The following is a 22505-nucleotide window of genomic DNA, read 5'->3' on the forward strand; positions in this document are numbered from 1 at the left end:
AAGTTTCTATTTGACATAAGGCATCCAGAAGGAAACTCCAGCCAATCACGGTGTTGACATCAACTCTTTTTTTTTTTTCCAATACAAGCGATCATTTTCCTCCTGGCATACTCACGTTATGGTGTATAAAATGACAAATGCTTGTTAGAAAACTCATTATGAACCAATAAAAAGACGAGAGCAAACCTTGATATAACCAACCCTTCAAAACCAAACACATCCACCCTTCATTAATCCAATATTGTGAATTCTTCTTAAATTGAATTTAAATGCAAACATTTCTCAGGATGTTCTTCACTAGAGTAGAGTTGAGTATTAAGAGGAGGGAGGCTGTCTTGCCAGGTCGCGAGCACTGTGCGGACCCTATAGATTTTCCTCAGCTTATCTTTTATGATACAGTATTTCTGGCATTTTTTTTTTTTAGAAACTGGAGTTAGAGAACTGTTTATATATTCAAATGTAGATGGTGATGATTATGTGTCATAGGATTTGCAATGGTACCTGGTACCGTGGTGTTGAAATACTGCAGCATTAGCGCATACAGTTTTAAAGGATTATTTTAGCCAAATGCCACTTTCTGTCCCAGCAGCTATAGTTTCAAAGGATTTGAAAGAACTTCATACTGGCTGAAAATACTTATGGTCCTTTTATTTTAATAGATTATTTCACTCAAATACTACTTTCTGCACTTCTATCTATAGTTTTAAAGGATTTTTCCATCAAAATACTACTTACAGCCCTATTATATTCATGGACCATTCCACCCAAATACTGCTTAGGTCTCCGTTTTTAACAATCATTCTGTCCAAATACTGCTTACAGTCCTATATTGTTAAATCATCATGCAATGTACCGACATATACTTACCTAGTATTAATACCTTCTGTCTTATTGGTTTACTCAACCCCATTATTTTCTGACCAAATCCTTATTGGTTTAAAGGTTAGATGGAAAGTAATATTTCACCTTTAAAACAATAATTACTGAGACCTTAAGTATTATTTTGATGGAACACCACCTGTTCCACTTCCAGTTCAATAGGTGGCAGTGTTGTGAGTGTCCCAGAAATGTGGGTGGAGGACTCTGGGTGACACTGCAGTGCTCAGGTCTGAGGACACACAGTGTTACTGCATGCTGTCCACATGTAGAAACATGCACTAGCCAACCATTTCGAGACATCAAGTGTTTTGGTGTAGGAGACAAAGAGTGTGCTTTATGTGGATAAACACATGAAAATTCACCTTTCATTTCAGTGAGAGAATCATCATGACGGGACTAGTGTATATTGTCTAGCACCATCTAGTGGACGCATTCATGCAAAATACCAATATTTTGTAGTTTTAGAAGTACAAACGGGTGACATGGTTCAGAGGTAGAGTGGCCGTCTAGCAACCTAAGGCTTGCTGGTATAAATGCCTATATTCTATGTTCGACCCATCCAGGGTGAACCCCGCCTGTTGCTGAAAGTCAGCAGAAAATGGATGGATATATTCTATCTTAGGAAAAGACGACACATCCATATGGAAGTTGTGAGTTTATTGATGTGTATCCCCCCTGTAACCATAAATCTGTTTCCATTGGTGTCAATCATTTTTTAAATCACTAATATTGATATTATATTAGTTCCCTGTCCCCTCCCACAATCAAGCAGGCAGTTACAAGATTGAAGCCATTTGGGTGCATAGTGAGACAGTCACATACAGAGATACTGTCACAGGAAGAGAAAAAAATAGAAAACAAGAAAACAAACTTAAAAATATATATCATATAATTTCATATAAGAACAATGCACACCACAGATAATCCTCCGGAAAAAAGCCATGATTGCAACATCAACTATACAGGCGTACAAAGACAATACTAGAGAGAGAGAGAAAAGAGGATTCTAGGATTCAGTTTACTTGTCTGTGTCTTTCTCCACCTGTAAAAATATACAAGTTTGCTCTTTTTCCCACAAACCAGCTCTCCAAGCTTTTTGTCTTTCTGTGTCTCTGTCTGCCTGCACAGACCTCCAGCTCCACGTTGTCTCTGGTGGCATCGATCCAGGGCCGACCCCTGACGTTTAGGGCTAAACCCCCCAAATTCAAATTGCAAATTCTTGTTACAATCCCCATCTGATTGGTACATTCAGATTCAGAGAAAAACGAATAGTTTGCCAGCAAATCACTCTCAAATTCACTAAAAATGCGAAAAAAATGGTATTTGTTTGGGGCGAAAGACACCACTGACTCAGTTGTCCTGCCGGGCCGGCCCGTTCTGAGCCATTACACTGTTTTATGACCAACACTTGCTTCAATAACATGTGTTTCTGTATTTCTCAGTTTTTCTATTTCTTAATTTTTGCTTGGAACAATGTGCAAAAATGTAGGACGCCCCCCCCCCCCCGCTCAAAAAAACAAAAACGTTTGTTATTCAATTTGCCCACTGTCACATAGTGACAATGCATTAAAATCAACGCCATGAGGGAACCTGTCAGGTACATAGTATGGAAAGTAGCTTCCACAATACATTCAACTGTGTAACACGTGTCAATGGGACTTCATTAATCAATTTATAGTCTCCCTAAGAGGTTGTATGTGTGTGTGACAATTATCTGACATTCACGTTTGTAAGAGCTCTGCGTAGGTGTTCGTACGAGCTGGGGGCCTGTGCACACTTCCCCCAAAGCCTTCTTACAATGTGCCTGAAAACACAACGCAAGACAACCGAGGTTTGAACCCTAAACCGACTCATAACCTGGGAAAGAAGGTGGAATAAAAACATCTACTCTTATATCATATATTTAAACCATATGTATATTTTTTTCTGTTATCATACCAAAGAACATAAAGTAAATAAATCTTGATTTCATTTTTTTCTCATTTGTTGTTTCACTATACATTTTAATTGGTACAAAGAACCTTCATATACAAGCAATCTATTGAGAGGAAAAAGAACAAACACCAATTCGTTTTGAGAAAAAAAAACCGTCAGTGACACTTCTTGCATGATGGAAAACAAAAGCCAAGGTTTGACAGTTTGTTGATGGCTACTTAAAAACATTTAAATTTTGCTTGATTTACCTTTCACGTTCAAAAATAAAGAAAACCTCTGAAGAAATGTTATACATCTTGATCCGAGCAAGGTGCGTCGATAATTACAGCGGAATAAATTTTTCCATAATGCAAAATGGCAGATACATCACCTTTTCAAAAGAAACATGATCAAAAAAGAGCTCTATAGTACAATAGTTGCAGTAGTAGAAGTAGTAGCATTATTCAGGGATTGTTTTGAACAAACCAGTAAATGGAGTTTGGATGTATGCAAATGATTTTAACAATAGCATCATATGTTATTGGTCAGTAGTATGTTCCCCCTCTGTTGCCATCCTCTGTCAGACTCCACAGCGCCCCCTGCAGGCTCTGGTTAGATCTGCATCTGCTCCAGGTATTTGTAAGTGGGGTTCTCGTAACCGTGGTTCTGCATCTTGCTGAGGTGGCGTTCCTCTGGTGTCAGCATGGGATCAACCTGTGAGACGGATCGGGGTGTGAGATAGCTGACCTCAGCAAGACCAGGACTCCTCTCATGGAGGCACGTCGCGATATTTAAATGCTGCAGGGAGAATCTCACCTCCACAATGCCATGACTGATGGTGCCGTATTGCCTCTTCCTCAAAAGCACCAGACTAATCACAATTACAGTTGCTATGGCCACTGCGATCACCAGCAGGCCAATCAGTGCACTGCTTCCGAAGCTGAAGTCCTCTCCGAGGGGACGGTAGGTCTCCTAGCAGGTAGGTGACAGGGAGACAGAAAGAGCAACAATGAGGAAGCAGGAACATGCAAATACAGCATGATTACTTCAGCAAAAGAGGGTGTTTCAAACTGTATCTGCAAGTAGGAAAATGCAAAAATAATTGGGATTTTCATGAAACTATGTGGCCATTAAATTTGATCTGTGGTCAGTTGTGTATTTGTAGATCAGAAACTTGCAGTTAAAAACTACCAGGGACCCAGAAGTAAATGTGGAGCATTTTCCTCCAACAGAGTACTACAGGGTGAACACATTTTCACAGGTCAACCTGGAAGTTAGCGTCACAGTGGGTTCCCTCAACCAAAAGCCAATGAGATTTCTACACGGGATTTTAGAGGACAGACGTGACATCAGCGTCAACAGAACTAGGAATGCACTGCTTGTGATGACGTTTCATGCCTGTGACAAACTCTGCAGTCTCATTTAAGCACTTGTAAGGAACTACTATTTTAAACACACACACACACACACACACACACACACACACACACACACACACACACACACACACACACACACACACAAAAACCTTCACAATGTATGAGTGTTGTATTTACTGACCAGAGGGGGACGGATGTTAAACAGCGCTAACTTATTTCAAGTTTTGGGACTCATTCCTGCACCAATTCTGCAGCCACGGTGATTTATAAAAAAAGAAAATTGCATCTGAATCAGGCCCCAACTAATATAATTCTTCCTGAAGTCTGTGATTCTGACTCTCCATGGCAAAATTGGTTAGCACATTGTGATCAGGAGGAATTGTAATAAAAGTCCAAGATATGAGAATAGCACCCAGGTTGAGCACATCAAAATGTCTTTACAGGGAAAAAGAAATCTAACGACTCCATTGTCATAAATGACATTGGATTCTTTTGCTCTGAAGCTATTTTGATGCCAACTGTGCCGAGGAGCGACACTAAACTATTGCTTTCATTGCATCTTTACAGCCTCTTTAAAGGGAGACAAAGTCTAGAGGAGAATGCAAAGGTCAATCGACTCAGAACCTCTTGATTCCATTGTTACTAGCAGGGACAGCATCCTTTTGGCTGGTTAACAGTGTGTACACATGCATCGAGTGTGTATTGGTGATATCAATTCAATACACACAACCACAGTCACCTATACTCATCTTCAAAATGTCATCTAGCACATATGACACAAATTAATCATATGTCCACAGTCACCGGGGAGTTATTCTCGTCTCATTCTGACACATAAACTGAGCTCTGTCAGTTTGTGTGGATTCACATTCATTATATGAACTGAGATTTTGGATGTGTACATTCAGATACATTCACATGACAAACATGCACCCATGCAGAAATAAAGTGTATTAGCCTGAACAGAAAACTGTAAAAATGAAAAATAAACAAAAAATAAACAAAAGAAAAGGGGATTTGGGGTCCGTAACAACTCTGTGTTTTCAAATTTTTTTTTTCCCATTTTCACTGTTATCAACTGCTTTGCTTGCATGATGTTCTACAGCCGTGTTGGTGTTGTTCCTGACATTAAAGGTTCTAAGTATGACATACACTAGTACGTGCACTAGAGCACCAGCATCTCGTTCAACATTAATCAGCTGTCCAAGAGTAACGATGTTCACCTCCCAGCTGTTTGAGTCCAGGTGCAGGACAAAAATATATGCAAACATCAGGAGAGAATAATGTCTGCACACTGGATCAGCAGCTTTATCTGCTTCCTCGCAACATTTCGACCCGCTTTGGGTCTTCAGGTTTTAGCTGTTTAAAGTAAACACAGAAACTGAACACAGTGTTATAAAAGAAGCGTGACATCATGACACCAGAGCAGAAGTATTAATACTCACTAAGGTGTCGTATCCTACATCGTGGGCGCCGTGTAAACCCACTGTGCAAGTATGGATCAGCCTTTAAGAAAATTCCTTAAAAACAGAGCAAACGCCTATAAATTAGCCATTATTTATTTTTCTGATCTGCCAGGCAAACTAAATCTAAGTTGAGTAATAGTTAGCTTGCTAGCTATTATGCTAACACTACCCTTAAAAATCGGATAAAATATCCTTTAATTAGCCAAAGTTTGATGGTCAGAATGTTTCAGTACGCGCTGGACTGCTAAGATTACGATGCATAACCTCAGTGTGAGAACAAGTTGGAGTTGAATGATGACGACTACGACTGTTTTGTTTGTTTCAAACGTTACATATGAGCGACGTCAAACAAAAAAAATCAAAAAACGGATAAAATGATGATTGATGCATTCCAATGCTTTGTTCTCCGTGTGGAGTTTTTCATTGCGTGGAGCCAACTCAAACACACTACTTTGACCACAAACAGAAACCAAATGGTTCCCATCGTAGAACGTTTCTTTCTAGACGACAGCACAAACAATACTCATGGCTCTCTTACATGGCAGAGAGAATAGTTGTTGCTGCTGAGTGCTAAATCTCATAAATAGAACCTTTATGATTTTGCCGGGACACCAACACGGCAATATCATCCATCTCTGCAATGCTCCCTAACACTTGGCTCTTCTCCCCACTGATGATGACTACAATTCCCCAGAGAGTACTGTGGAGGGCGCCGCTATACTCACCAGCTCATCATCATGCATAACGCTGACTCTCTCTGCACTGTAAACCACTTCTTTAACATCCAGAGACTCATCAATCACCTGTCAACACAGACAGGGGAGCCCAGGTTACAGACACCACAATGTCTGTGTGTGATTGTGTGTGTGTGTGTGTGTGTGTGTGTGTGTGTGTGTTTGCGCCTGTGTGTTTGAAAAAGAGAAAGTCAAGTGGACAGCTAGAGAGTGTGAATGTGCAGCTGACAGGATTATCTGTGTTTGGTTAATGATACACTTTAGCGGTCTTGTACATACTATAAGTAATACTTCACCCAAAAAGTGTATTTTTCCATTTTCGAGTATTCACAAATGGGTGTACTGAATTCATCAAGAACCCCCCCAGATTACTTATTTGTCAAAGCAAAACTGTTCAAAAACATATGGCATTTTTGAAATGCATCGTCCGGTATAATCCACGTCTTCCTTATCCAACCATATGCTCGGTAATCAACAAACAGCTGTTGGGGCTAAAAATAAAGACAATATAAGACTTCCAGTTTAGTGCTACTGTGGACGAGCATGGACGTGCCTGAACAGTCAGCTTGTTGCCCTCAGTACCAAACTGGAAAGGTCACAGCTTATTTGTTTTTAGCTAGAACGTTAAAAAAAAAGTCTTTGTGGTTTACTGAGCAAATGACTGGATAAAGAAGGTTGGTATTATTCTAGATGATGCACCAGAGAGTGTGTATAAAGATGTTTTTGGGCAGCTTTGCTGTTGTTAGCCACCAGCCTCGTTAGCTTCAAGCTTAATGTAAGTGGGGGGGCTCTTAACACATTCTGCTGTCACAAGGAAGAAATGGAGGAGGGGCAAAATGTCTTCATGAACTAAAAACACCTATTTGTGAGTACTCGAAAGGCAAAACATAGCCTTTAACGGAGAGGAAGGTGTTCTGAAGGCATCAAGAACAGACTCTCTTCTAGACACACACCTTCTAAAGAGACTGAGTCATTACTCAGAGCTCTAATTTAAAGGAGAAGCGCCGTGAGTGGAGGTGCTCAGGAGGCAGAAACAAAATACAGAGACAGAGCAGCCCTGAGATAATCAGAATGGAGATATTTGTAAAGTGTTGCTGCCCTTTGGGATCCTCAGATTGCTCCGTCGTAGAAAAACAAGCATTTCCCAAAAGAAACTTGCATGCATTCAAACACTTGCATATATTCACACCCACAAATACACAGTATTAGTGTTGGGTTAGCATGCGCAACACGGCACACATTCAACAGCCAAGCATCATTTCAAAATCCATGAAGAGGAATGGTCTGTCTGGCAGGGAAAATTAGCATGCATTGACTGCCTGGAAACATCTGATCTGAATGAGAGACAACACACCAATAGCCCAGTGTGAGTTAGCTGCAACTATTTCTGGAATAGTCGGACTCTATAAAGGTGAACTGAAGAGAGCTATGTAAAGCACTCCCAAATAGGAGAGGGTAATTTAAAGGAACTTTTTGGGGAAATATACTCATTTGCCATCCTTCCCAGAGTCAGACAAGAAACTAGATACCTCTCTTTCATCTGTGCTGAATTAGGGAGCTGCCAGCTAGTTAGCTTAGCACAATGAATGGTAGTGGATGGCACGTGTTAGCATACCAGGATTTTATCCACAAGTGCTCATCCTCTCTTACAAAGTCGGCCAGGATTAATAGCAGCAGTCGCACTCTAGCTGTCAACAAACATTTTGTTTTGTTGGCCAAAGTTACAATGCGGCTTGTGAGGCGCTGCGGTCAATCACTCCACCAGCAGGAAAGTAGTTCCGACTGTATCTGATTAAAAAATGACACTATCTTAATTCATATTGTTATTTCATAGTAGATGTCATGCACTGTCCTTGTTATATTAATACCGGTAATAGAAAATGGAAGAAAAATGTATTGATGACTTTTACTGTTGATAAGCAAACACTTCATTGAGCTAAGCTAATTAGCGTACAGCAGGTCTCGGTAGGGCTCAGCTCCTTCGTGGTCTTACAGTTCCTTTTCTTGTTTTTTTTTTTTTTTAAATGTGCTCGAATAGTCTTTTATTTTGTTCTGCTTCTGCATTATATAGAAAGCACCTTGGGTTGCCCTGTTGCTGAGATGAGCTATATAAATACATAAATAAATAAACCAATAAGTACGTATGTATGCATGCATTTGCCTTTACCTTGCCTACTGCACTCACACAGGAAGGTTATCTATATTTTTATCTGCCTCTGAAGAGGGTGGCAAATAAGCATATACAGTCAAAACAGTTGTTGCTTGTCAAATTTTTCACTCTGGGAACACAATTTTCTTTTCTTTTCTTTTTTTTGTTGTTGCTCTAACAATGCTGCTCTCAGCTCACAAGTTGAGCAAGTTAGACTGTTTAAAAAGCTCTGAAACACAAACAGAAGCAAAACAGACAATGGAGCTCTTACCACATTGTCGCTGATTTTGGGTTTGCTGTTGATGATTCTCTCCTCGGCACCTATCAGACCGTCTAAACCAGACATGGCGGAGCCTGCAAGGAGGCGAAAAAGCGCAGTCAATAACAGCAGAAGAGCACAAACAAACAAGCAAACAAACAAACAGAGAGAGGGATGGTGGTATCGGTGGCGAGCAGCTGCACAGAGATATCTAGCCTCTTTTCACTGTCACCTCAGGGTCTTTCATGGCCTGATGATAACAAAGGCTTTTCTTCCACTCAGTACAGTGTGAGCACTGTGCAACCAACATGTCACTGGCCTTACATTCGCGACAAAGACCCTCTCAGAGTCGTGCTTTGCATATAGCTGAGATTTCTCCGCAAATATCCAGTTACATGCCCTGACTCACTAAATAACGTATGACTCAGCCTGGTAGTTTCTTTGATTTTATGGTTAAAAAAAAAAATTAGTGCAGTTTCTCCTCTGTCGTACCCCTTTGAGAATAAACCAGATGACTTTTTTTTTTTTAGTTTGCTCCAGTATAAAAACTAGGCCACAGTGTCAAATATGCATGTTAGAAGTATGTTTTTGAATGGATCTATTAATACACACAAACGGAATATTTGATGAATAAATCAAGAGAGGAGGGAGCAAGTGAGGTAGTCAGGGCTTCATCCTGAACAAAGTACAAGAGCGATATAACAAGTCTGGATGTCGGCTTATTGTCTGCTGCTGCTACTAGAAGATGATGCCAAATATTTCAGATTAGTACAATTGCGTCTGGATTATGCCAGGAAGAATGTGCGTCTTACAAACCCCGCACAGCAGAAGTGATGTCAGACTGTGTCAGGTTATCAGATGGTACAGAAATACTCGTACAACGTCACAGCCAGACACAACAACACACAGCACAGTGGCAGTGACCTCTGTGTGGGCAGAAATAATTAGTTCACTAATCGGGGGACTCAATCTGTTGAAAATATATTTTAGAGGCGGATTTATCTTTTAATTCATTTACAAATCAAAAATGTCATTCACTGGTTCTCAATTGTGAGGATTTGCAGATTTTCGGGTCTTTTTTTGTAAATGTAATTATTTTTTCACATATTGTGATATGGGCATGTTGGTATTGTGACCCGTGACTCCCGATTATGACGTAGGAACACAGAAGTATCAGATAAGCCTAATTTTTCAGACTGAAAGATTACAGCTTAACCCTTGTGCTCCAGTGGGAAACATTTAGTCCTCCTTCCATGTTTGACATGTGAAGTTTGGACTGTGGTTGGTGGGCAACCTCAACCTCAGTTCCTATAATACACTGTACACACAAAATATAACAGACTGCGCAAAATTCTGTAATTTTAGGCTTTCATTCTGGATTACTGGCTTCCAAATTATAGTTTGTCCTATTTTCGACTGGATTGAGCCATTTTCTGCTGTTTGGCACATAGGACAATTGTTGCTGTAACATTAAGAGCTGGAAGCAAGACTGGAACTTTCTGTGAGTTTTCACAATCTGGGACATGTCGGTGTTTAGAGACAACATTTTATGCATTAGTATTATTATTATTGTTATTTTTAGACAGATGGCAGAGAGTTGCATAAAATTAAAATGAGTGCATACAATTCTGCGCCAGTGTCTGTTAGCTTTTCATTCATACTATTCTATACCAGAGGGTTAAGGTTAACTAGCTAAAAGTTTAACCACGATTCAGGACTTGAACTCAGTTCAGAGGAAACCAGTGTCTTTAACCACGTTGCTGTCAAAGAGGACAAATTCAGCCTGTTTCGGCCTGGTCAGCAAGGACAGAGACACTAAATCATCCAGCGTCTATCGGGACAAGACCGACTACTGCAAAGAACAAGTGCCTGAGAGGAGGAATAATGAAGCAGGTGCTTAGATTAATGTGGCGAGAACAGGATGACAGCTGACACACGAGCTAAGAGAACAGAGCTGCATCTCTCCCGCATACAGAAGCCAGGGGCCTCACGTATGACATGAAGTGATAATCACAGCATGATGAAAGGCCTGGTATTGAAGTAGCAGAGAGCCGAACACACAGCTGTCATCCAAATAAAAGGAGAAAATTAACCACTAGATGGCGCGTGATAAAAGAGCAATATTGGGATAGAGAGGTTCTCAAATTGGACCAAAGGGTGAGGAAAATGAGAATAGTGGAACAAAATATGGGGATGGGAATGGCTTGGGAGACGAGGAGAGGGGATAGAAGCCATAAAAACAAGACGCAGCAGAGGCACCAACCTTTCTTGAAGGCACGTGGGGAGTCTGATAGATCGCCTTGGCATTAGAAATGAGCAACAGAAAAAAAAGAACAGAAAAGGGGGAAGAAGAGAAAAAACTTAGGTGAGCAGAGAAAAGGCAGGGTCATCAAGCTGTGTTATTTGATTAGGAAAAGAGTCCAGCGGGGAAGTTTGAGAGAAGATAACCAAACTTAAAAAAGGAAGGCATTTAATAATTGTCTCCAAGCCCTCTGGGGTGTTGGCATGTATAATAAATGTTCCTCTGGGATCTACTCGTAATTTGCCTTCCATCTTTCTGGAAGCGCTCCATCTATCACTGCTTCTTCTCCTTGAGAATTCAATCTTTTATTTGGCAGAAATGTGACCAAAGAGAGAACCATAACAGCTCATTTTCCCTAAGCCTTTGGCTCCGGCTCAGCACCAAAGCCTGAGGCTTTTTTCCATTTATCAGAACTTCACTTGTGCTGCATTGAAGGGAAGGCCACGGGGGAACTGTACAGAGGAAGAAATCCATACCCAAGGCTCCGTTGCACATTTGCATCGAAGTACAGTAAAACACTGAAAAATGATCCTCTTTCAGTATGCAACAGTCCTTTATCACCAGTCCTTTAGGAGGACTTGGAGCTGATTAATAGTTGTGCAACAGCTTTATACGGACCCTACAGGCCAATTTATACCTCTGCATCAGAAGTCTGAATGCTCACAACAGCGTAGGTCACATTCACACCGCATGGATCTGGTGCACTAATAGAAAGCAGCCATTGTGAGCATTGATACTTGTGCACTCCCGTGGCTGTGTCACGCTGCAGTAACTCCAGCGAAATGTTATCCAGCAGCGGGGCTTCGATGCTACTGTGTTGGGTGGCTGAAACAAAGAGGAATGTTTTTTTTGGTTGGAACTAATAAATGCAGAACATCTATCACATTGACTAAATTAAATATGACGTCGACATGAGCTCAGACCAGAGGAGGAGATGGTGTGAAGATGAGCGCGTGGAAATGCGTGGGAGGAAATGTGATGCTACGAAGCCCATCAGTCCACGACATTTTTGGCGAGGTGCACGTCCAGCACTGACCTGTGCTGATGCTGGCAGTATAAATTGGCTTTTATGTTTTTTTGGGGATGCCCCACTCCATCAAACTGTTTCAAAATATATTTTGAGATGTGAAAATATTGTTACGGCTGGTACTTTCACAAACACTAGCCTAGACGAGTGTATCCGCACTTTCCATTGATATCTTGTGTAGGTTTTTGGCCTACACAGAAGATGTATACTGCTTCGTTTGCATAGAGTGGTGCAGGAATAAGTGCTAACACTCAGAAATAAGTTAGCTTTGTCCGGTTCCTTATTCTCAGACTCTATGGGATTTTTAAATAGGTTTTAGATAAGGTCTGTGGTAAACACAGGCTAAAGATATATTTAACATTTTGGTGTATGGCATCAAATATCCTAGTAAATACCGATCAAATCTTTCAAGTGTTTAAAAAAAAAAAGAAAAGAAAAGAGGTTACGAATGTCATTGCGCCGAAAGCAGAAGTGCGACGCTAAGCTGTGTCGATAGATAATTCTTCCACTGTATGGTTTGCACATAGTGTGTAAAAGATGTATTTTTAATGACGAGGTTTATGCTTCAAAAGCAATGCAAGGGGTGTTCGTTGGTGATTATTATCTGAACATGCTGTTGAAGTGTCAGATACGTTTTTACCACAGAGCTTAATTTTGGCAGTCATTCAAAAGCCAATATAAAAATCCCAATGTTTTGGTTGAGTGCACTCGGATGTTGGTGCTGTTGCCTGTGCGTGAGGCTGGAGCTGCTCACCCTCTGGTTCTGAATGGGAACCCAAGGATGTGACCTGGAAGGGCCGGTATGGTTTTCCCACAGACACTGGAACTTCTACGCTCTCCTCTGACGACACAGTGACATCCGGTTGGGATTCAGAGATGGAGGACAGAAACTGGTCCATATCTGCTTTCTGTTCCTGGAGTAGCTCATCTGCAATGGAGGCCAAAGAAGCATGAGAGGACCTGGTGTATCACCATCCTGGGACATGTCAGCAGCCTCAATGTTTCACAAATTTCTGTTAACACATTGTTTCCAACAATCACAGAGCTGCTGCTGCTGCTGCTGCTGGAAATGATGTCTGCTCCCATTTCTGCTAACTACCAATTAGTATTTTTCTGAGAGCTATTTTCTGTGTGAATCTGCACATCTCCCAACAGGATGCAGCATGGTGAAAGCTGCGACCCAGTTCTGTCACTGCACTTGCTCCACTTTAATCTGCGCAGCAAAACCATGCATGGTTTCTTCTTAAATGAAACAAAAGAAAACGGCAAAATGAGCTGGACATTGACCAGTTTAAATTGTACCACTGGAGATTAAGAATCCCAAATAGAGTTTAAAACTTTGTTATTCAAACGATGAATACTGGTGAGCAGAGACTATAAAAATATTGTTGTATTAAATTCACAAATTCATACTGAGAATTCTCTTCCTGCCTTTGATAATTGGTTTACAGGCTGACTGCCAAGCACTGTCTACTCTTATATTTGTGTTTCCCTTTAAAAGAAGTCAGCTTATATGAAAAACAATTCACTGAGGGCGGAAGGAAATGTGATATATTTTCTTTTGGGCAAATTCCATCAGTGTTTTCATTTCATTTCACTCTTATTGCAGCTCTACTCCCAGCTGCTCAGGGACTTTTGACGGAACACGACTTACCTATTTCATCCTGAATCTCCTCGGCCACGTAAGGAACTTTGTAGAGCAGAGACAGACTCTGGTTCATCCTCTCCTCAATCACACGCAGGTGGGTCATCACCTGAAGATGATAGACGGGGTGAGTTTATGATGATACGGTCCCTGGAATGCAGATGGGTTTTCCAACCAGGATCTTGGATAATTATCAATGATATGGGAAAAAAAATGATAAAATCAATAAAAATGTTGATGTAATATTTAGCTAATCCTTATGGAGTGGCTGTTAAGTAATCAGATTATTACTGGATCGAACCCCAGTTCCTCTAGGGACCTCAGTTACTTTGCGTGAAACATTCTGCCATCAGTGTGTGTGTGTGTGTGTGTGTGTGTGTGTGTGTGTGTGTGTGTGTGTGTGTGCGCGTGCGCATACATGTTAATAAAGCAACTTTACGCACTAATAGAACCATTAAAGGAGCCCTGCAACCTTTGGTTAAGGCTTTTTTTAAAACTATTCTCCCAGAGCCAGACAAGGAGATAAGAGACCTGTCTCTTCTCTGTACTGCATTAGCAACTTGCTGACTGCTAGTTAGCTTAGCGTAGTGAACAGTAGTGGGTGGGAAATGTTAGCATACCTCTGCCAAAAGTCATCAAATACGCTTCTCTCCAAAACAGTCTTTGCCTGCATTTAAAAAGCATTTGTTCTGAAATACAAACGTGAAATTATGAGATATTGTGGAGTCGACTTTCCAAATGAAACCAGTTGGAGAGGCACCTCAAATACCCAACATTAAATTTGGCTAACATAACTTCCTGACTAAATCGACTGACTAAGCAAGCGAGGATGAGGAGGATTACTTCCGGACAAACTAAGATCCTGAACCCTATCTATTTGATGACTTGTGTCTGTGCCATGCTCATAACTCCCATCTAACCAGGCTAAGTAGAGGCCATCTGGGCTCTGTGGGTCTCGGCCCTCTAAAGCCTGGAGAGAAGGGTATCTGTCTTCTCTTCTGGCTCTGGGGAGGATGGACAATGAGAGAATTTTTCAAAAATCTCTCAGTACACCATATGACATTGCATTGCGCTATAATTCATGTTTATACAAAAAAAAAGGCGCCAAAAATAAGGACTAATGCCTGTTGCAAGTTCCCACATTCCAGCTGATTCAATTGAACAAGAAAAAAAAAAAACAATAGAAAAGTTGCTTTTGGTAAGGTATTTTGAAAATGATAAATCAGACTAATTTCATCAATAATTTCCTATAAACTATAAATCCATTCATCGGATAACTGTTTCAGAGCCAATCCAGTGCTAATAGAGTACAGAGTAAGTTATGAACTATTGGTATAGGGTTTTCCAAACATGTATTTATTTAAAAGCCAATATTAATGAACCAGAAAATGATGCCACCAGTAAATCCTCAAGAAACTCACTCCTGAATTTTATTGTTTTCCATTTTATGTTCATCTGGCTTTGTTGTTTGGAAAAAATTCACAGAGGAGCCGCGTCAAGTCATAAAAACATTCAAAACCATCTTTGTAGAGAGGAGAGATGTAAAACCAGCAGAGGAAGGGAAGAAGACAAGATGAAGACCACAACACATTAAATAAAGAGGGTGAGGACGAAAATGCAGGCGAAGATGAAAAGTAAACCAGTCCGACCGACATTTGTGATGCCACAGTTTCATTTGGTGAAGCTTTAATAAGTGCTGCATGATTCGTTATTGTGTACAATATTACAATTTGTAATATGACAAACAAATCAGTTGCCCCTCCCCCAGGTAATGAAATAGCGTGTCATCCTCGATAGCCCCCCCCCCCCCCCCCCACTAACACGCCCACCCAGACTCTCAGGTTTTCCTCCTCCATCCAACACATCCTCCCACCAGCTTGACCATGGGGTCAAGAGCCGACAGCCCCTCGCAACCTGCATTCTGGAACTCTCTGCCTCAAGACATTAGAAATTCAGGTTCGCTTACAAACTTCAAATCCTGGCTTAAAAGCTCGCCTCTTCTGACAGTCACATTCTCTTTAATCCATTTTGTTGATATGGGACTGGAATGATTTTACACTGCTTTTTTCATTGTTTTCTGTTTCATTGTTTTGCACTTTGTTTTACATCGATTTTTTAAAATGTTTTTTGTTTGTCGACTTTGAATGTCCTGAACGATGCCTATGAATTAAATATGTCATTATTACTATTAGTATCAGGGCTTTACAAATATTACAACTATTAATTAATAATCAATTAAGAATTTTGCAATGCGCCTTTCTCTCTGGAAACATACAAAGTTGAACTAGCATTAAAAAGTATTTCATCAGTATTCTAAATAACGATGTTTTGCTAAATTAGACGATCAGGATGGTCAGAAATATCGTTCAACACTTGCAAAATTTGCGCAACAGTGTTCCAAAAGGACTCATTTAAGCACAGACAGGTGCAGAATGTAAATACATACAGAAGGAAGAGAATTATTTGTGTTCATAAATTTAACTGTCACAGAGGAAGCAGACATGTACTTTCTGGCAGACAGAATATTTTTCTGAGATGAGCTCAGACTCGCTAGCAGGCAGCCAACTTGCAGCCATTAAACAAGTCGCTGCATGTAATATTCAAATCCGAGTTGATGCTCTGAAGTGACTTGAGACGATCGGCTCCCCGTCAGTCCTAATGATCGCCACGTTGTCACAGTTTGAGTAAGAAAAGACATTTGAAAGACCAAAACTTTTTCCAACAGTTCTCCAGTTGATTTCACAGCAATATTTAAAGAGGGAAAATTATTTCTACATTTCTGCTGCCGAAGTGTTTGGCAGAATATGAAAAGTTACCAGCCGTTGAATAAGCTGACCGGAACTTGGCGGGTATTTATTCCCTACAATGATGATTGACTGGTTTCGTCTTCCAATGCGTAGCTGCAGTGCACCAGAAGCGGCAACAGATGGCAATAATGCACCTTTTTCATTAAAAACACACAGCAGCTCCCAAGGCACCTTCCTGTCTGTGTTTGACAAACAAACCTCCTTATAAATAGAGCTGAAACGAAGCTTTTGATGCATCAAGCCACCTCGCCTCAGCGTCAGGTGAAGATTTAATAAAAAGAGCCTAATCTTAATCCACGAAAACTCACATAATGCAGTTATAGAAAGAGCGGAAAGTCTTTCTCTATTTACTGTGGATTCTTGACAATGCAAGCGCGAAAGAGAGAAAATGCTATTTTGACTGACTGTCTGAAAGAACAAAGCTTGATAAATAAACACAGTGAGAGTGCGACAATACAGATTAGCCTCCCGTGACTGAGCGCAGAGTCTCACGGGTTTTGAGATTACATGATTCATCTAAATAGTTACCCTCCTCTGCATTTCCCTCCCTCCCTTCACTGACTATGTGGTTTTATCCATCTGCTGCGTTGTCTGTTATTGTGGAAGAATAGCAATAAAATAGTGTCGAAGGGCACTGACACACATGGGCGAGTACATCTAACAGGAGAGCTTCAGCCAAATCCCTGCGCAGCAGCTCAGAGTCCAGCATTACACAAGACCTGCGCAATGTTAATCTTTGGCGGAGGCTTAAGTGAATGAAATACCCCGCCTTCTCTCTCTCTCTTTCTCTCCCTCCCTCCCTCCCTCCCTCCGCCAGACGAGCCTTCTCACTTCTCCTGGGCTTTAACTCATAGAAACATGCACTCTCCTTCCTCCTACACACTTAGATAAAGGGCAGCGAGGTGCAGGCTGAGACTTCATTATCCCTCCCCTGTCTGAACAGGAAGAGGGGGAGAAAGAGATGTGAGAGTGGCTCTTTATGAGCTTTCAAATGTATTGACACGGCTTCTAAAGTAGTACATCTTCATCACTGGTTTACGGTTAATTTCGGAAGTACCAAAGTATTAGTAGGCACCAATTAATCTACCTGAACGATGGATTCATCACTGAAGATGATGAAACCTTACAAAAGTACCATTCTGCCCTCTCGAGTGTTTGTTCTTATCTAGCTACCGTATTAATTGTTTTTTGTTTAGTCTGATCATTGGCATGTGCAGCTTTATTAGCGGGATATCTCAAACATTCATTCGCAGCCGTTGACGAAATTATGAGCAGATATGAGTGATATTAAAAGGCTGAGACTGTTGTTGTTTTATTGGTTTCATTCCGCTGAAATCAGCATCACAGTCACCGGTAGAGATTAATTGCAAGCTCATCTTTCAATTTATCTATAAGATAGACGAAGGGGTAGGACAAGAAACCTCTTTCTTCTCCTTTATTGAACATGAAATACATTTTTAGAATCATCTCCTGGAAGTTGTCACAGAGGAATTTTGATCAAATTCGAGTCCATGCCAAAAGGTTGAAAGAACACTTTTTAGCTTCTGCAAAATCATTTTGATTGTATTCTGGATCTGTGAAGCAGGAGACCCGATTTCGATAAAATGATGCATCTTTGAAAAAAACTACATCAAGCTGCTGGAGTCAGTATAAATTGTGCTCTAAATGTATTTTTGGCGACTTTTGAATGGATTTTGATGATTCTATATTCATATTCAGTATCCACGTGTATATTCGCCTTGCTGGAGGTCTGCGATCATGACATCACTATCATGATAAACACACACACACACACACACACACATGCACGTGCAGACACACACACACACCCACTGACCTGGGACTTCATCTGAGCAGCCTTCTCGGGATCCACTGCCAGAACGTGCTGGTAGTGGCGGATGGTGTGCTGGCGGTCTTTGTTCTCAGCGCGGACGTACCGTCTCAGGGCTTGCAGGATGCGGTGGGGCTGTGGAGTGCATAAAGAAGAGTAAGACGAAGAAGGTTTTGAATGGTCAAAAGATGCCTATTAACCAACTCCTGGATGGAGCATCATGACATAACGTTTGAGATGAGAGTAGTCCTGAGTGAGTTTTGGCAGAGGGAGTAATAGCTGGGTAAGAAATGACCTCTTGACTTCTCTTGAAATTGAATCAAAATGAAAATATTTGATTCATTTTGCCTGACTCTGGCGAGATAGTCGACCAGCACCTTTCAACACGGCGCCAAAGTATGAGCTGGCAAATGGATCAAAAGACGATTAGATAAGAGGAATGTTAAAACACAGCCAGATTATAGCTGTAGGTTCAAATGTGATTGACTTGATGCTCATGGAGGATTTGGTAATGTGTTTCCCTGGCTGCAGTAATCCATTCTCTTCATGATGAATTGCAAGTTGGCAGCGAGTCTTTTGACAGGATATGAGATTAGCCACAGGCCATAAGTGGTGTGAGGTGGAGATCGGTCGGACAGAAATATGTGTAATGTGTTTGCACATTGACTGGGGGAGAAAAACAACAACAAAAACAGACGTGCGAAGGGAGGTGAAGAGAGGATAAAAGATACTCTCAGGGGCTGTTTACCTTGGGGGGGTCGGCCTGCAGGGCAGCCAGGTAGTTCTCCAATGCCAGACGGCGGCGGTCATTCAGCATGGCCTCCACCCGGGCAAGATGGGTCTCCACCAGCTGCTGCTTCTCACTGGCTGCTTCTTCCTCAAGGGACTCCACCATGGCTTGGAAGTGCTAAAAACACAAGCAGATCCATATTTAAAAGTGTAAGCACCTAAAACAGTACCGAAAAACAGAACTTTGCTCCGTTCCTTCTTCTCAGGGTCATCTGTGGGGTTAGATTCTATATTAAAAGCCTCCTCATTTAGACTGAGCTCTAATTTAAGTTTTCCCCTCAATGAACTCGAGGGTTGTTTTTCAGGCGGCCCACACTTTCCTGCATGCACTTATAACTAATATGGCTCCTGGACCTATTTTAGGTTAGTTTGTCAAAAGAAATGAGTAGCGATATTAAGTAGATTATTAACCGCTGAATATAAAATAACTCACTGAGCGTAGCCTCCTTGTTTGACTCGGTCTTCCTCCAAAATGTTGATGAAGCATTAAAAGGCTTGTCTACTTACCAAGTAGGACTCAACACTACTTGGTGTGGTATAATTTTGAGAAAGTTTCAACCCAGCAGGCCAAAACATTGACAAAAATATCAGCTATTCTGCTTCTTCTACACTGTTACACTATAATAGTTCTGGTGATCCTGAGAATGCTGGCAAGTGATCTGAGTTTCTGAGGATGAAAACAGTCTTAAGAGGAATAGTCAAAGAAAAGGGGTTCTAAAATGAGGGAGTGGATTGAGGGTCTAAGCTCTCATATCTCATTCAAACACAAGGACAAAGGGACAAAGCCCAGGAGGAACAGAGGGATCAGTGACTCACCTGGATCAATGTCTGCCTCTCGGCCTTGGGGAGGTTCTTAGCCTGGCGATCTGCCTCTTCCCACTCTTTCCTTACCTGAAAGGTAAAAACGGATTTCATTCCAAAATCTATCGGAGACTCTATCAGCGTAAGCAGGAATAAAAAACACTCAAATGATGGAAATAATCAGGAGAATGCAGTAAAAAAAAAAAAAAGGATAAAAATAAAAAAATTAAGAGGAGATTAACTCAAAAATATCTGTGGTGATGGGAGCAGATCCCCTCATCAGAAATTTTTCAAATAACAAATTACAAACACCTCAACATTTCTGTCAGGAAAAACGATGACAATGTGCAATTTTTTACTAAAATATAACATAGGAATGTGGTTTTGTGGCACTCTCCATTTGAGAGAGTTTTAGTGCTTTTAGATTTTCCAAAGCTTGAAGAATGAATTAAAAGTCCTTGATGGACACTGAAAGCAGTCTTCAAATAATTAGCGTATTAATGAAACGACAAACTACGGTTTCCCTCATCTGAACAATCAATACTATGAATTTTTTTCCCTAGTACTTTTTGGCTCTAAAAGACAGCCGCTGAGCAAATGTTGTGGAAAATTCAGCACCTTGAAGAGAATTCTTGGATTCTCCTTTCAGTTTCAGTGTGTTTATGTGAATAGGTCCTGTTCTGTGCAGATAATAAACCCCCTTGACTCTATCAGTATTGACTGGAAGCACAAATGATGCAACTGAGCAGTGGAAACTGCGTTTATCTCCTATCGAGTGTCCAGATTTTAGCTCACCCTCTCCATACGGTTGCGGTGCCTGATCTCCAGCTGTTCCTTGGCCCTCTGGAAGCGACTGTGTTCTTTGTCATCAGCCGGGGTTTCGAAGTAGATGTCTACGTCATCAGTGGGCTGAGGAGTCGGGGGCATGGCTGTAAATTCAAAGCCAGATGGTGAATGGACAAAGCTGCTATCTGACGACTCGGCAGACGGACAGATGCAGGCACAGGTAGGCAGATAACAAACACAGACGACTGGGACCAGAGAAGAAGACAATTGGACGTGGAATGCAAGTTGAAGTTGGACAAAAATCCTCACAGAGGCACTGCTTTCATAGGAGTTACTCTACTCTCAGCAAGTCTGATAAATTTAAGAGAATCTGACAGTCTTTCCTTTTGCATTCCTTTCATCTTCCCATCGGCTTTCTGCTGACAGATCGCGTCTCCGACACTAATGGGAATAGCTCCTCATTTGACGTTCGGGGTCACGTGGGTTGAGGCTAGAGGGCTGTGTTCTGGGTTCCACACTAGTCACACAGGAGTCCCTCATTACATCACTGCGAGAAGAAAAACGCTGCAGCTCGCAAACAGGGAGAGACGTTATCGTTTCGGACCGACGTCAAAAACAAGAGGCAGGTACGTTAGTGGGTTGGACACGTAGTTGCTGCTCTGAGATGACAAATAAAACATCCAATTGGTCATGGACTGTGTTTTCAACTGAGGAGTGGTATAAGGTGCAAAATAAAACTGAGGTTCTAGCACTCGTGGCAGCAGTTCTCTGTGATCAGACAGACAGACAGAAGCATGGATAAGCAGCAGGAGCAACACTGCCAGACAAACAAAACATAAAATATGATAAAACTGCATTTGATGTTGACATGCACATGAATAAATACTAAACTACAATGAAAGACTTCATACGTTTCCATTTTTGGCATTTACTGGCATGAGTATTGCTTTGCTGTCAATACTGACAGGGACCATGTTTTTTTTTTTTTTTTCCCCTGCCTTACCCAGTTAATAAAAATGAGTAGTTTATTAATTTATTTTTACAAGTTAAAGGAATTTAACTTTCCAATACTGTCTAAACACAAGCAGCGATAAAAGACTGTTGCTCGTGTAGCACAAATTGAGTGAATTTGGATTTCTATCAGAAATCAAAGAAAATGAAACGTATGAAACTTACCAAACACTTGTTGGTACCACAAAAGAAAGAAAGAAAGAAAGAAAGAAAGAAAGTCATTATGCAGCCTAAAAGTAAAAGTCAGTTATCAAGTCAGTTTCCAACCTGGGGACCAGTCGCTTTTGGGTCAAATTATTGATAAGGACTTAAAGAAATCGGAGCATTCCATGATAGAGCGAGAATGTTCTGACCAGAAACTGTATCATGTTTCTTTGCGTCAAAGTCAGGTTAACATTGATATGGTGGTGTGTGTGTGTGTGTGTTGATCCCGCACCTACAGCGGAAGAACTGTTGGTGTCCTAGATGAGTCCAGCAGAGATGAGAAGTTGACACAACACAACACTGTATCACCGTGGACATTGGATTTTACCCATCTGATGACTGTGCTGGAAACATTCATCATGTGACCTAAATATACTGGAAAGGACAGCCGAGGCCAGGGGTATCATGGGAAACTATCCATTTACCAAGTAGGTGAGATTTCAGATTGAAACAGACACGTGCGCATCTCTGTAGGATCCTCTCAGAGACAACACAAAATGAACACTTTAATTAGACTTTCAT

The 22505-nt window shown here is 41.1% G+C and overlaps 1 protein-coding gene across 5 annotated transcripts in view; it reads right to left on the minus strand.

Moving 5' to 3' along the window:
* Positions 1 to 1517: 1517 nt before the first annotated feature.
* Positions 1518 to 22505, minus strand: part of aplp2 (amyloid beta (A4) precursor-like protein 2) — a 65204-nt gene continuing 44216 nt past the window's right edge. For 2 of the 5 annotated variants that reach the window (XM_086216428.1, XM_086216424.1), the window contains 11 exons: positions 20778 to 20911; positions 19998 to 20072; positions 19141 to 19299; positions 18399 to 18527; positions 13764 to 13863; positions 12864 to 13037; positions 11044 to 11079; positions 8793 to 8875; positions 6364 to 6441; positions 3610 to 3765; positions 1518 to 3507 (listed from right to left, as the gene is read on the minus strand). In XM_086216428.1, coding sequence (XP_086072554.1) covers positions 3406 to 3507; positions 3610 to 3765; positions 6364 to 6441; positions 8793 to 8875; positions 11044 to 11079; positions 12864 to 13037; positions 13764 to 13863; positions 18399 to 18527; positions 19141 to 19299; positions 19998 to 20072; positions 20778 to 20911 — 1226 coding nt within the window. In that variant the 3' untranslated portion in view covers positions 1518 to 3405. The remainder of the gene's footprint in view (positions 3508 to 3609; positions 3766 to 6363; positions 6442 to 8792; positions 8876 to 11043; positions 11080 to 12863; positions 13038 to 13763; positions 13864 to 18398; positions 18528 to 19140; positions 19300 to 19997; positions 20073 to 20777; positions 20912 to 22505) is intronic. The other 3 variants (XM_086216426.1, XM_086216425.1, XM_086216427.1) reach the window with 3 other exon arrangements.

This window comes from Aulostomus chinensis, chromosome 10, assembly GCF_037954235.1.
Source record: "Aulostomus chinensis isolate RoL2024-O1b breed Wild chromosome 10, RoL_Achi_v1.0, whole genome shotgun sequence".
In the NCBI taxonomy this organism is placed as follows: domain Eukaryota; kingdom Metazoa; phylum Chordata; class Actinopteri; order Syngnathiformes; family Aulostomidae; genus Aulostomus; species Aulostomus chinensis.